At 33.0% G+C, this 13,114-nt stretch overlaps 1 protein-coding gene across 1 annotated transcript in view; it reads left to right on the top strand.

The window, feature by feature from the left end:
• Positions 1-187: 187 nt before the first annotated feature.
• Positions 188-13,114, top strand: part of LOC149413165 (uncharacterized) — a 31,102-nt gene continuing 18,175 nt past the window's right edge. The window contains exons 1-2 of the mRNA XM_089644895.1: positions 188-425; positions 12,075-12,199. Of these exons, the coding sequence (XP_089501021.1) occupies positions 388-425; positions 12,075-12,199 (163 nt within the window). The 5' untranslated portion in view covers positions 188-387. The remainder of the gene's footprint in view (positions 426-12,074; positions 12,200-13,114) is intronic.

The raw sequence follows: 13,114 nt of genomic DNA, 5'->3' as shown, positions 1-13,114 counted from the left end.
AATAAACGAATCACAAAAGACTATCTGAAATTGTAATTTTAGAATTCCCCTCAGAGGCGGTATCCCCGTAGCCGAATGCGCAATCGCTATAAAATCTGTCTCCAAAAATAACACAATACAGTTGAGTTTCGGTCACCGCACAGAAAGGTTCGAACACTTCCTACCGCATGGATAATTTTACTAACAAAATGATCTGAACGTTTTGCCATCTAATTATTATTTTATCTGCTCGTTTATCAGATATTTCTTTTTGTGAAGACCATCCTTTAGTCAAATCGTTTGACTGATATGTGAGGTTAGGAGTCTCGCCGAAATACATACGAGACGTCAGATCCACAATTAAACTTTATTTATACATTGTTTTTAGTAATTACACAAATCGGAAACATGGGTGACGAAGAGACCACGAAATTGTGTACCAATTGGCAAGTATTGATGTGTTTTTATTCTTTTCTATAATCTGTTAAACTACAATAAGAAAATTAGCTAAAATTTTCATCGAACTGATTTGGCGACGATTGTTTATTTCCAATTGTTTTTATTTAGATATTTTGTGTTTACTAGTATTTATCTAATCATGTTTATCCCAAGCATGTTTGTTAGGATTTTAAACTAAGCAAAAATGTAGATTTTTATATTTTATTGTGTTGTTTTTACGTCTTTTTTGTGATAGCAAATTTTCGCAAATTTGTGTGTGTCACGATGTACTCGTGAAGGTTTCTTGGAATTCAGTTCCATAACCTATCTTATCGAATTAAATTTGGAAAATTTCATCGATTCTTCCAATTAAAACAAGATAAAAAATGTATGCGCCCATCAAATATTTTCATGCATACCCAATACCTACCCATTTTTTTGATACGCCAGTTTTGTGTGCATTTTCCTCATTTATTATCTTATTTTTTTGTCCTCGAGAATGAAGAATCATCCAAACCTATGTGTATGTGTAATTGTAATATTGTTTATGAATTTGACACATGAAACATCTGTTTGCAACTATTGTAGAGTATTTAATTGAATGTAATTATATCCGGTGTCCTTAGCAATGTATAGTGTAAAGTTAATAATAGTGTATAGGAAATATGTTACTTTTTATCAAGGTCTCTTCTTTTGTTAGATCCTAAGATTCTTTTCCCAGTTCAACCAATCTCGTAAAATCTGTAAAAATTCGGCAACTTTATATTCTATTTTTATTTTTGACTGACTGTACTCCGCCACGCGTTAGTTGCTATGGCTCAGTCTGTGCAGATAGAAAATCGATAATGCATGTTGCTTTTACATCCAACAGATGGCGCTGTTTTAAAAAAAGCATATTTTTACCTGTCACAGGTGATATCTATATAATATAGGTACATAAAAACACATGCATATTCAAATGCAACGCTGTGTCAAAATTTCAAAGCAATCGGTCACGTATTTTCGGAGATTTAAGATTTTGAATAAACAAACATTTACTTGTTTATTTATATAGATTTAAATACCACGACATTTCATGGCAAGCCATTCCCTCACAAGAATGGAATGCGTCAAAACCCTGTCTTGGCGTACATTCTTTGTTTTATTTGCATTCATACACCGTCTCACATTTACACTTCCGTTATTCCGAACTCAACTATTTGACCGCTCCATGTCTTCCCGGGGCGTTCCTGACTTCTTCATCCATCCGCTTGCGCATAATATATTCTCCTAATATTCAATTCTCTATTCATCTGCTCTACATATGAGCGTTTCTTTCTTAATCTTGTTCATTACTATTGCATTATTTTCAGATCTCATTCTATAACTCAGTAGTTTGGTCTCCATCTTATACAATTCACATTAACAACATAGAGCGAATACAAAAAAAATTTCTACGTTTTATAAATTTTAAATTAAATATCCCTGTCGAAGACTTAAAATACAATTTCTTATTAAATACTCTAAAAATACATACATTAGAACAAGGCTGCCCAACCCCAGGCCCGCGGGCCATAATGTGGCCCGCGAACGAATTATAAGTGGCCCGCGTGAACCATTTTCAAAAAACCCGCCAATCCGCCAATTTGAAAAAGTGTCGCGGGCCTGCGGTAAAACAAACAATTACGCTTGCGCGCGGTCACCAGTGTTGCCAACGAAGGCGATTTATCGCTATTCGAAATCTAACCTGTTGATCTTACTTTTTATACAAAAATACACCGGTTTTGATATAGTATTTTTTGCGTCCGAAATGGAATCTTGTAGCCACCCCCCCCCCCCCATGGAATTCGAAAAATTGTTGTGGGGAATCACATAATGATGTTTTTGGGTGCGCGGAATTTTTTCTCAGCGAAGTTCCGTAACGACCCCCCCCCCCATGGATTTCAAATATTTGGTGGGGAGCACTCATTTTGAATTTTTTTTGTGAGGAATTATGTTTTATAGAAATTCTCTAACCCCCCCCCCCCCCCCATGGAAATAGGAACCGTAAGGTATTCAGTGGCCCGCCAGTGATTCAAAATCGTCAATTTGGCCCAACTGTTAAAAAGGTTGGGCAGCCTTGCATTAGAAGATAGACGTAAAATAAACGATTTAACGTTCTTATTCAAAATACTTAACTCTAAATTCGACTGTTGTGAACTCCTGCAACTTATAAACATACATACACCCACAGTAACAACACGACAAAATACAATATTCTACAGCAGCACACATAAGCGTAACTACATTGCCCACTCTCCGATACAACGACTTCACACCATGGGAAATCATTACTTGGGTGATGTTGACATATTCAATACCAACTTGGCAAGTTTTGTGGATCATTTAAAACATTTATTTCAACAATACTCCTAAACACATCATGTAAACCAACAAATAGCTGTAATTTTCTGTTTTTGTTTCTTGTGTTTGTATAACTTGTTACATAGCTTTTATCAAATGTAATTTTATTCTTATTTTTTATGTTTGAAAGTATTTGTCAAATTAAAATTATACTACCAACCATGTAAAAGCCCTCTGGGCGTTAAATAAATAAATAAAATAAAATAAAGTAATATGGTCACTTATACAATGTTATTACGGATACTCATAAAAAATCTCATTTTACTGCATTCAGTATACTGACCTTACTCTGCCAATTTTATACCTCACTGTCATACATGGGGCTGGTATCAGAACTTAATTATGGACTGCTAGCCTTCATTTGATAACTTTATAATCTTATTTTGTTAAATGGGTTCTTATTCTGGCATTAAGTTATTTTTTTTTCATTATCCTTGAACAATGCAATGTGGGCTATTATTGTGACAGAGGCCAAAAAAGCTGTTATACAATAAATTCTTTATAAAAAATATTTTTGTTACAATTCATTAGTATTGTTGGCTGCCTGCGTAGTGGAATTAAATCTTCTTATCATGTTCACACATTATCTTTGCGCAGTACTCACACAGTTGCATTTGGTAATGGGTTAATTCCCGGTGTAACGAGATAAAACTGCACGAGCTCGAATACATTCTCGTTCTCCCTCTAATACGAAATTCCTATCTACGAACGCAGGACATTATAGATCTCGCACTGGTTACGCAAATTATAAACCAACTAATCAGTGGCTGGTTCTCCGCTACCTACCAAATTATTTACCACGGATGGTCTATATCAGCAGACGCACGGCCTTGAACGAGCAGATATCCAGATCAAGCGCTAGGCTCAATATTCAATATTCTGGGAATTATCATCTATATTGTGAAACCCCCTTGAGATTGTCTCCTACAACAAAACTTCATGTTGTTTGCAAGTATATAAAATTAATTAGATCATGCTGAGAACAGAACTTTTGAATTTTTTAAATACCGAATAGTATTAAAGATATAAGCTGTTAAAATATTATTTATATTAGATTATTATAGATATTTGCTGCCGGCCGATAACCGTATGATGTCATTAAACATCAATGACTGGCGTGGCTGGGCCATTTGATATATGAATTGTACCGAATTGAATCGTGTGATGTCACCTGACATGATTGTATATATTTTACCCAAGTTCACTTTGAAAGCTCGTAACTTTGTCATATTTCGAGACATCGAAAAACTAAATTTACTCCTGTTAAATAAATACGTTTTCGTCAAAATTAAAAAAAAAAATTAGGCGAAAGCTAGATTAAAGGCTGTTTCTCAGCGATGTTTCAAAGGACATCACTGTCGGAAGTGTATACAATATATGCACGAATGCACACATTCCTAAGTATGTCTTGGTCACCTTAACTCTGATTGTACAATCCATCATACATTTTCCGATTTATTTTGCTTTATAAATAACATAGCTTCAAGACAACAAAACAATTAAGTTTAAAGAAACCCACATGAAAATATTTGTACAGCTTTTGAAGAATTTTTGATCAGCAGAAAAGCACACATTTTATTTAATGCGAGTGCCGGGCAAGAGTCAATACTGCTCCCAACCATCCAAGAGCCGATCATTTGGCATTCCCAATCGGGGTAGATTGTGAGCAGAGGCGGCTCTAGGAGACCAGAAGTAGAAAGTCACTCGAAAAAAAAGAATATGAAATGTTAACGCGTTGACTGCCAACTACGAGATAACTTGTAGATTGCGTTCTTTGCTAGGACGCCGACTACGAGATAATTCATAGTGTGTTTACTTGTCATATTCGCTAATATACGATAAAATTTGTAGTATATCAGTGGTAATATGGATAGATGGCTTCTGGGAAGAGAACAAAAAATCAATGCTGGCTTACAAAACAGAAAATTTATTAATAAAATAACAGAAAATATAATTTTAAAAAATTTATTCAAAATCAAGTAGTAAAAGAATATTTTTATTGTTTGTGAAACTTTTTCCGGAATTCTGAAAATTGCCGTGGCAGTCAACGTGTTAGTACGTATTGCTAATGCGAATTTAATGTTATAAAAACTCCAATGTATTTTTTTTTTTTTTTTTTATAGTGAATACCTCACAAGAGTCCCAACTGCTCCCGTTTGGAGCCAGTGAGACTATGGCATCCCCAATTGGGGGATGTTGTGAGGCTGAAGGTAAGTGGGGAAGGGAAAGAGGAAGGTGGGGAAGTACCTGGCTATTCAGATCTAGTCACTAAACACGGCTAAAGCCATTTGGAGCAACGTTTCAATTCTGAATGGTGGTCTTACACCAGGGCGATACTGGTAGTATCTTCCACTCTGGAACGTGCCGCAAATATACTATATATTATTTTAATTAATTAATTGTGAAATAACACAAATTAATCAAATAAAATTTATTTGCGCACGCCGGGTTCGAACCCGCGACCTTTGGAATGGCAGTCCAATGCGTTACCACTGGACTATGCCGGCCGTCAATTGTAATTAATTAATTGTAATTAATTAATTCATGTAATTAATTCATCAGTGCTCACATATTCTGAAGCCGGTAGTACAATATTGTTTAATTTTAGATTATTTATCTAATTATTTACACATATAACTAATTAATGGTTTTTTTTTTTTAAAGATTTTTTCCTCCTAAAAGTTTTTAAATCACTAATTCCAACCTCAATCCATTGTTTACAAGTAGATTTAAAAAGTAAACAATGAAAACTAAAGTACCTTTACTTTCATTTTATTGCACCCGCAAAACCACTAGCAAAAATTATAACTTTTTATTTTTAACCTTTTTATTTTTAACCTTTTTATTTTTCTCTCTCGTAACATAAACTAATTGTCACTTTATTTGTCACTTTAATTGTTTGCGATATTCCATGCAAATACATCAACAATGACATAATTTTGCGAACTAATATTCAAGTTCAAGATGGCTATTGTTTTTTATCACACAAAAACTTTCGACTGACATTTTTCTCTAATACCTTAATAATCCTAGGTCGTACATATCTATATCTCACAGCGGTCATGTCTGAAAACACCTTAAAAATAAATTTTGCATGATACTAAGCATACGTCAGACATGATAGTGTTTACTTCCTTTGTCTCTATAGCAAAGAGAAAGAAAGGAGATTGGTTTGGGACAAAATTTAAAGTGACCCATGCTAGGACATGCAATAGCTTCTCATTTGTACGCTAAATGGCACTGGAACGAATCGAAAAACCTATGAATAAAAAGTAAATTAATAATCGGGTAGTTTGTTGAAAATTTTTTTATATTAATACTATTACCATTGACCAAATGACCTTCTAAGAAGAACCTCCACTGATTGTGAGGCTAATAGGCCCTACACAATATCCGACTTGTCGGGTCAGACTGTGTAGGCAAAACCTTTGACCTTATTATTATTCCCTTGTCGGGCCGTCGGAATAATAATAATTACTCGGTTGACAATTAAACATGTTGGGTTCTGCAAGTCGGATCGTGTAGACCGGGCGTCTCAAGCCTCGTTCTCGCGACATAGAAACAGAGACGGTTAATCTGAAACTAAAATGCATTGTCACTGCGGTTTAAGTTACCGGAAACTGATACTTGGAACTAATTACCGACCGATTACAAACTGATCAACCTTCCTGCCACAGGGAGCTGGTTTCAAAAATACTGGAATAGAAACAGTCCCTCGGTTACTGGTATATGGAACTGCAATGATTGCCTGTTTTAGATTTCAGGTATCTACCCATCTCTATTTGTCTGTCGCGAGAATGAGATTCGAGATACTCGGTCTACAAATTTCATTCATATGTGGCAGGCATGGAACTATACCCGATCGATCATTTGGTTTGTGAGCAGGTTACAATGATCGGGTAGTTCCGACAGCAACAAAATGGTGCTGATTGATCATTTAATGACAATGTTACATTTGAATTTTTGCGAAACGCCCCACCCCACTGAATAGATAATAATACGTACACACTAGAAAGGCCTCCCATGTAGATTTGAATGTAAACCAATGCCTCCACTGACGTAATACCTTTTGGTTCTAGCCCATTTAGCAAGCGCCCTGTCTCTCTTACACTTGTCTGACATTGTATATCACCATCCCATTTTAATTTCATAACGTTGATGAAACATAGTTCTTTATTTGAAATTTTAGGCCTGACTTGACCAGACTTTTGAATTGCGAAACACGCCCACATCGCATTTCTTGTGTTCTTCTTTATTCTACTCCCCAACCTCACTAAGTTCAGCAATATGAACGACCTCTTGCGAAATAATTTTTCGGCATAAAGAATAAGATTCCAGAAAGTTTCGTGTTAATGTCCAGTTATTTTTGAAGCCATGAGTCAGAAATTTTCTAGAATAATCATAAGCGATTATTTGCAGGCATTTCCTGCTAATTGTGGTTTTATTATAATACCCTTTTTTAAATCTTGTTTAACCATTAATATTCATTTCAGAACATTACACTATCTTGTAAAATAAAAACATGAATTGAAATAAAAATAGTCTTGCGTTATCATAATATTATTGTTCAACAAACGAATTCAAAATAACAAAAAACATATAATGATATGTAGCAAAATTTGTTGGATCATGTAAATTGGAAAATATTTTAAAGTGAATTTTTTCTTAACCTTTTGAACGTGTTAATTTGCTCCGTTTTATCTATACCCGTACGCGGTACATATTTTCAAATACCTATGCATGCAATTAAATGTCAAATTATAGCATTCTGGCATGATTTATTGGACTATATAGACAGAACAGATTACTCTCCACAATATGAAAACAAATCCTCGTGTGTCAACACTCTTAGATGTTTATATAAACAAAAACATAAAATTTCATACAAAGAGAAACCGTATCTTTTGAATGTGGTCCCGCCATTCACTCGGCGTCATAAATAAACCACTCTCGGTGTGTGTGTACTTAGGCCACTGTGTTTATAGACACAAGTGGGACACCATGATCACTTATCATTCTTAGTTATGAAAAGTTGTGAATGACAAACTAGTACTAACGCCATCCGTTGACAAAAATGTAAACTAAAGGACTAAAAGGCGCGAAGAGGCGCACTTGGTTATCGATCTTTTTTTATGAAATACAATTTTATTTTTGAGAAATTCTTGTAGATGTCAGCATCGTGATAGTTCTACAAATGTCCAAGTGAGCAAGAAATACATTTATGACGAAAGAGAGCGGGAATATCGGCCGTCAAAGTTGCCGTATCAACTGTTGATACAGCCGCGTGTGAGTATAGACTTTTTGCCGTAACAACAGTTGATACGGCCGCGTGCAAAGAGTTAAAGGACTAGGTACATTTTAAAAAATATTAGACATCGACTATGGTTTAATTTTAACCCTTTAAGCCACAAAATAAAAGCTTCACGGGAAACGGTAAAAACTAATATTTACGAATTCGTAAAAATTATTTAAAATCTAGACTAAACTAAATAAGTTTTTTTGAAAGTTATTCTATGTTTTTCAAAATTTATAATAAATATTGCGATTCTGTTATTAAACATGAGATATTTGAGAGTTGAGTAATTTTATCTACAGTTTTCTCAATATAACCAAAAAAAAAATTACACATAGATTTCATTTATGATATTTACTAGCTGATGTGCATGGATTATATATATATAAACCTTCCGGAAGAAAAATAGGATAGAAAAAAGGAGAGAGACACCCATAGCGACTTTATTTTATACTATTTATAGATAATAGAGAAAATGACATAACCATGTTGTACTTTGAAGACTAATCTTTAGGAAACCACTGCAAAGTAACATTTCCAAATAATGTGGCTCGAAGTTACCAAAACACAATCAACAATATATTATCAGGAGCCTCGATAATATCCTACGTCACAAAACACAATCGACATTACAATGACAATATATTGTCAGAAGCCTCGATAATATCCTACGTCACAAAACACAATCGACATTACAATGACAATATATTGTCAGAAGCCTCGATAATATCCTATATTACAAAACACAATCGACATTACAATGACAATATATTGTCAGAAGCCTCGATAATATCCTACGTCACAAAACACAATCGACATTACAATGACAATATATTGTCAGAAGCCTCGATAATATCCTATATTACAAAACACAATCGACATTACAATGACAATATATTGTCAGAAGCCTCGATAATATCCTACGTCACAAAACACAATCGACATTACAATGACAATATGTCAGAAACCTCGATAATATCACAAAAAAAAAAAAATTATGTTCCCTCAAAAAATGATTACACAGTTCAAATATAGAACAAAAATAATTTTCTCGTAAAATATATTATGTATAGGTAGGTCTGCATTTCAAACTTTATATAATTTGATATTTATGATCACAACACATCAGTTACAGTTTTGAAAATATCACAATTGTACGCACAAGGAAATGATATTGTTTAATTATAATCTTTAGGACTCTTTATCCATGCATTATCCTGTGGCAGCCTAGTCGGCTTAATGGAAAAGCAATCTGTCTACCAAGTTCTTAAAATCTAAGGTAAAAGATATCCCACAACAGTGAAAATTCGCACATTTCATAGTTTTCTAAATAACTACCTACTTCTAATTTCATTTAATTGCCATGGAAAAAAACTACTTAAAACATTGATTTTGTTAATATACTATTGTTTCTAAATTTGTATTGTAATAAATAATGTATTTGTGGAATTAAACACCAAATGAATTGTGGACATTTAATATTTATGTTTGTATGCATGTTGCTGCATGCTGTTAAAACACACACATTTGTATGTACACAATAAATATCATTCTCATAATGCTCATTAATGATTTATTTACATTGGGCATAATCAAAATAACTGGATTCTAATAATGTTGTAATCAATTAAAATTAATTTGAATTAATAAAATCGGAGAAGGCCCAAAAAATATTTTTCCTCAGAGCCTGTGTCATCTTTGAGGATGCTGTATGTAAGAATTTAAATACATTATCGAATTATCCACATTATCATTTTTTAAAGAAAGTTTCTTTTTAGAATAAAAAATGACTTAGCTTTTTTCATGGACAAAATTTGGCATGCTTCTTACAATTTTTTTCGTGTTCTGATTAATTGTCCCGTTTGAACACGTTGTATATATTTTTATATGTGTGATTACAATATTATTATGATTACATTTATCGGAATGTTACGATTATTGAAATATTTTCAATATTAACGGAACAAAAAAATATTTATATTCAATGGATTTTAAATGATTTTGGTCGGTTGTTTCGCAGAATTTGAAAAAGGATTTAGGACGGTTGTTTTGCAGAATTTGAAATTTTTATTTATTATTTTACTAGCTGTACTCCTCCACGCATTTCTGTCGCTTAGTCTGTCTGTGCAGATAGAGAAACAATAGCGTGTGTTGCTTTTATTTCCAACCCATCTCGCTGTTTTAAAAAAAAAGAATGTTTGTCCAATAGATGGAGTTGTTAAAACAACAAAAAACATGTTTTGACCTGTCACAGGTGACCTCTATATAATATAGGTATATATAAATACATACGTATTATGCAACGTTGTGTGAAAATTTAAAGCAATTGGTGAAGAACTTTCTGAGATTTAAGATTTTGAACAAACGAACATTTACATTTTTTTTTTATTCATATAGATAGATTAATGACCCTTTTTAGGGGCTTTTACGTATGAATAATAAAAATTATATATAAATAATTATATAATAATAAAATAAAAAATACACAGATTTAGGAAATGAGATAAAAATAATTTGGCATTCTCAGACTATAAAATATTACCATTCGTTATTTCGGCTACTGGCATTATACTTAGCTCTCTCATTAAAAATTTAGGCCTATTAGATCTATCAAAAAATTTATATATAAAAATCAGTCATTTTAATTACATGTAGGATAACGAAAGATTTTTTAAATATTTACTTTGAGGGATCAGTAGGGTTTATAGGCCCTGTTAGAAGTTTTACAGAGCCGAACCCTCTGATATGAAAATATCTGGAGTCGGTGAATTATTTTCCCATTTGATCTCTGGTGAGTTGACGTGTTGTTCTTGTATGGTTTTGTATTTATTTTGCTTATATAATGCATTTGCATAATGTTGATTGACTATGTGATCATTTGTGGAAAAGTGTGTGGAGGGGTTTAGTTTTTCCCATGGGGAAGATTTAACCCAGACATAAAATTGAAAAATAAAACATTAAAAAATATATATAGTACACATTTATTATAAATAACTAAACTGTCTCAGTAACAATCTTTTGTATTTGTTAAGTGATAAATAAAAGATGTCCACTGACTCGGTATAATTATTTTATTGTTCAATTTCTGTGAACGTCATACATATTCAAGTTCTGTTATTAGTAAATACTGTGAAACAACCTACTCATGATGAAATAATAACAAAACAATGAATAGAATTTTCAAAGAACTTGAATTTTAACTTTAAAATTTGTTAGATGTTCAAATTCTGTAAAAGAACCCATCCGTAGACTAGAGAGTTATTATCTATTATTGGAATGATTTGTAAAGATATATTTCTTCCAAAGAAGCAGATGAGTTGATTGGGAATAATTGTAGTATATTAACTTTTGACAAAGTAGATGCTTTTATAGTTTTTAGTGCGAGGGAGATATAGGGAGTTAAAGGTATTAAAATATTATCACGTTATGTATTCGTAACCCGGTAATGTTTATCTCTCTTTAAAAAAAAAATCCCTATCTTGATCGCCAATCCCAAATTTTCGCAGTGCGCCAGCAGATTCTATTTTCATAATAACTTACTTGTTTTTTTGTAAATTTACCATCTTACCAAATAATGTGTTTACATATTTATAAAAATAGTATCTAATCTATCATAAGTAGTTTCACGCAATATCTAGTTATATCCAGAGAAATGATTTTTTAATTGTATCCTTAAGAATACGCTGGGGAAAAATACTTTGTAGGTTTTTGTAAATTTTTTGCACCATTTCATTGCCACTCAATTTTTTCACTTTATCTAATCAAATTTTTTTTTAAATGTTGTAATAATGTAATGATGGTTTAGTCGACAATATTATTATTATCATTATTAAAACACTTAGAACATAAATGTCAATCATAAGACTTGTCATCAAATTTTTATTCAGCAACCTCAAGTGTGGATTGCCACTGTAAAAATGTATTATATCTGACTACCAATGATGCCAATTACTTCCTAATATTTGATGGTACTTGCTTGCAGCCAAAGGGACATCCCTGCCCGCAATTTCACCATCCACTCGGTCCATTGCACGAGGAACATCACCGTCTGCCCCAACTGCAAGGAACCCGTTCCTACTGTAGACATGAAGACTCATCTGGCTCACGGTAAGCTTCAAAAATATAGTCTAGTAATAGTAGTGTATTGAAAACATTACTGCCCACACGAAACCCGGTCAAAAATGGATTTTTTCAAGGAATCAATAAGTTAAGGTCGGCTTAGAGTGCGTTTATGTTTGTGAGATCTTTATTATTGATATGGAGACTGTAAATGTGAAGGCTCATCTGACTCACGGTAAGCTCAAATATGGTCTAGCAGTAGTAAGCTAAAAACAATACTCCTGTCTTTTGGGCAAAAATGCATTTCGTTAAGGAATAGAAAACCACATATTGCTAAGATCAGTTTAGAGTGCTCTTGTGTTTGTAAGATCTTTATTATTGATATTGAGACTGTAGATATTAAATTAATTGAATAAAATTAATTCACGTCTGAAAGGGTCAACCCCTAGTTTTACCAGAAGGATTTCGACTCGGTTAGCTGAACTCCTAAGCCGACGGTTTATGAAGCGTCTCTCGGATCAGACCTGCCAGAGGTGGCTGAAGTTAAGTAATTTGCTCTCTGGAGCTAAAAACTGACCTTATATCGGTCATCACAGCTGTGACACCCATTCCAGGGTTTGTTTTTAGTTGAATATATTTTGGAAACATACAGTTATACATGTGAATTAATTTGGCATTTAAGATTTTTTTCATTTATTATTTTTTTTATTTATTATACAAGTACATTTTTGTTTATTTGTTACAATATATGATCAAATATTTCAAGACCCCTCTTCCATAGAAGCATTAGCTTGTGGCTGGAAGAGGAGTGTACATTGTTTTATTACAGTAAGTAAGTAATTAAAAATAAAATGATTTTAAACTTATTTGAAGAATGGAATGTTACTTAACCTTTTGAACGCGTTAATTTGCTCCGTTTTATCTATACCCGTACGCGGTACATATTTTCAAATACCTATGCAT

Source organism: Hesperophylax consimilis, chromosome 22 (genome assembly GCF_061612785.1).
Source record: "Hesperophylax consimilis isolate HC1 chromosome 22, BYU_Hcon_1.0, whole genome shotgun sequence".
In the NCBI taxonomy this organism is placed as follows: Eukaryota; Metazoa; Arthropoda; class Insecta; order Trichoptera; family Limnephilidae; genus Hesperophylax; species Hesperophylax consimilis.
This window is presented reverse-complemented; position numbering and strand designations above follow the sequence as displayed.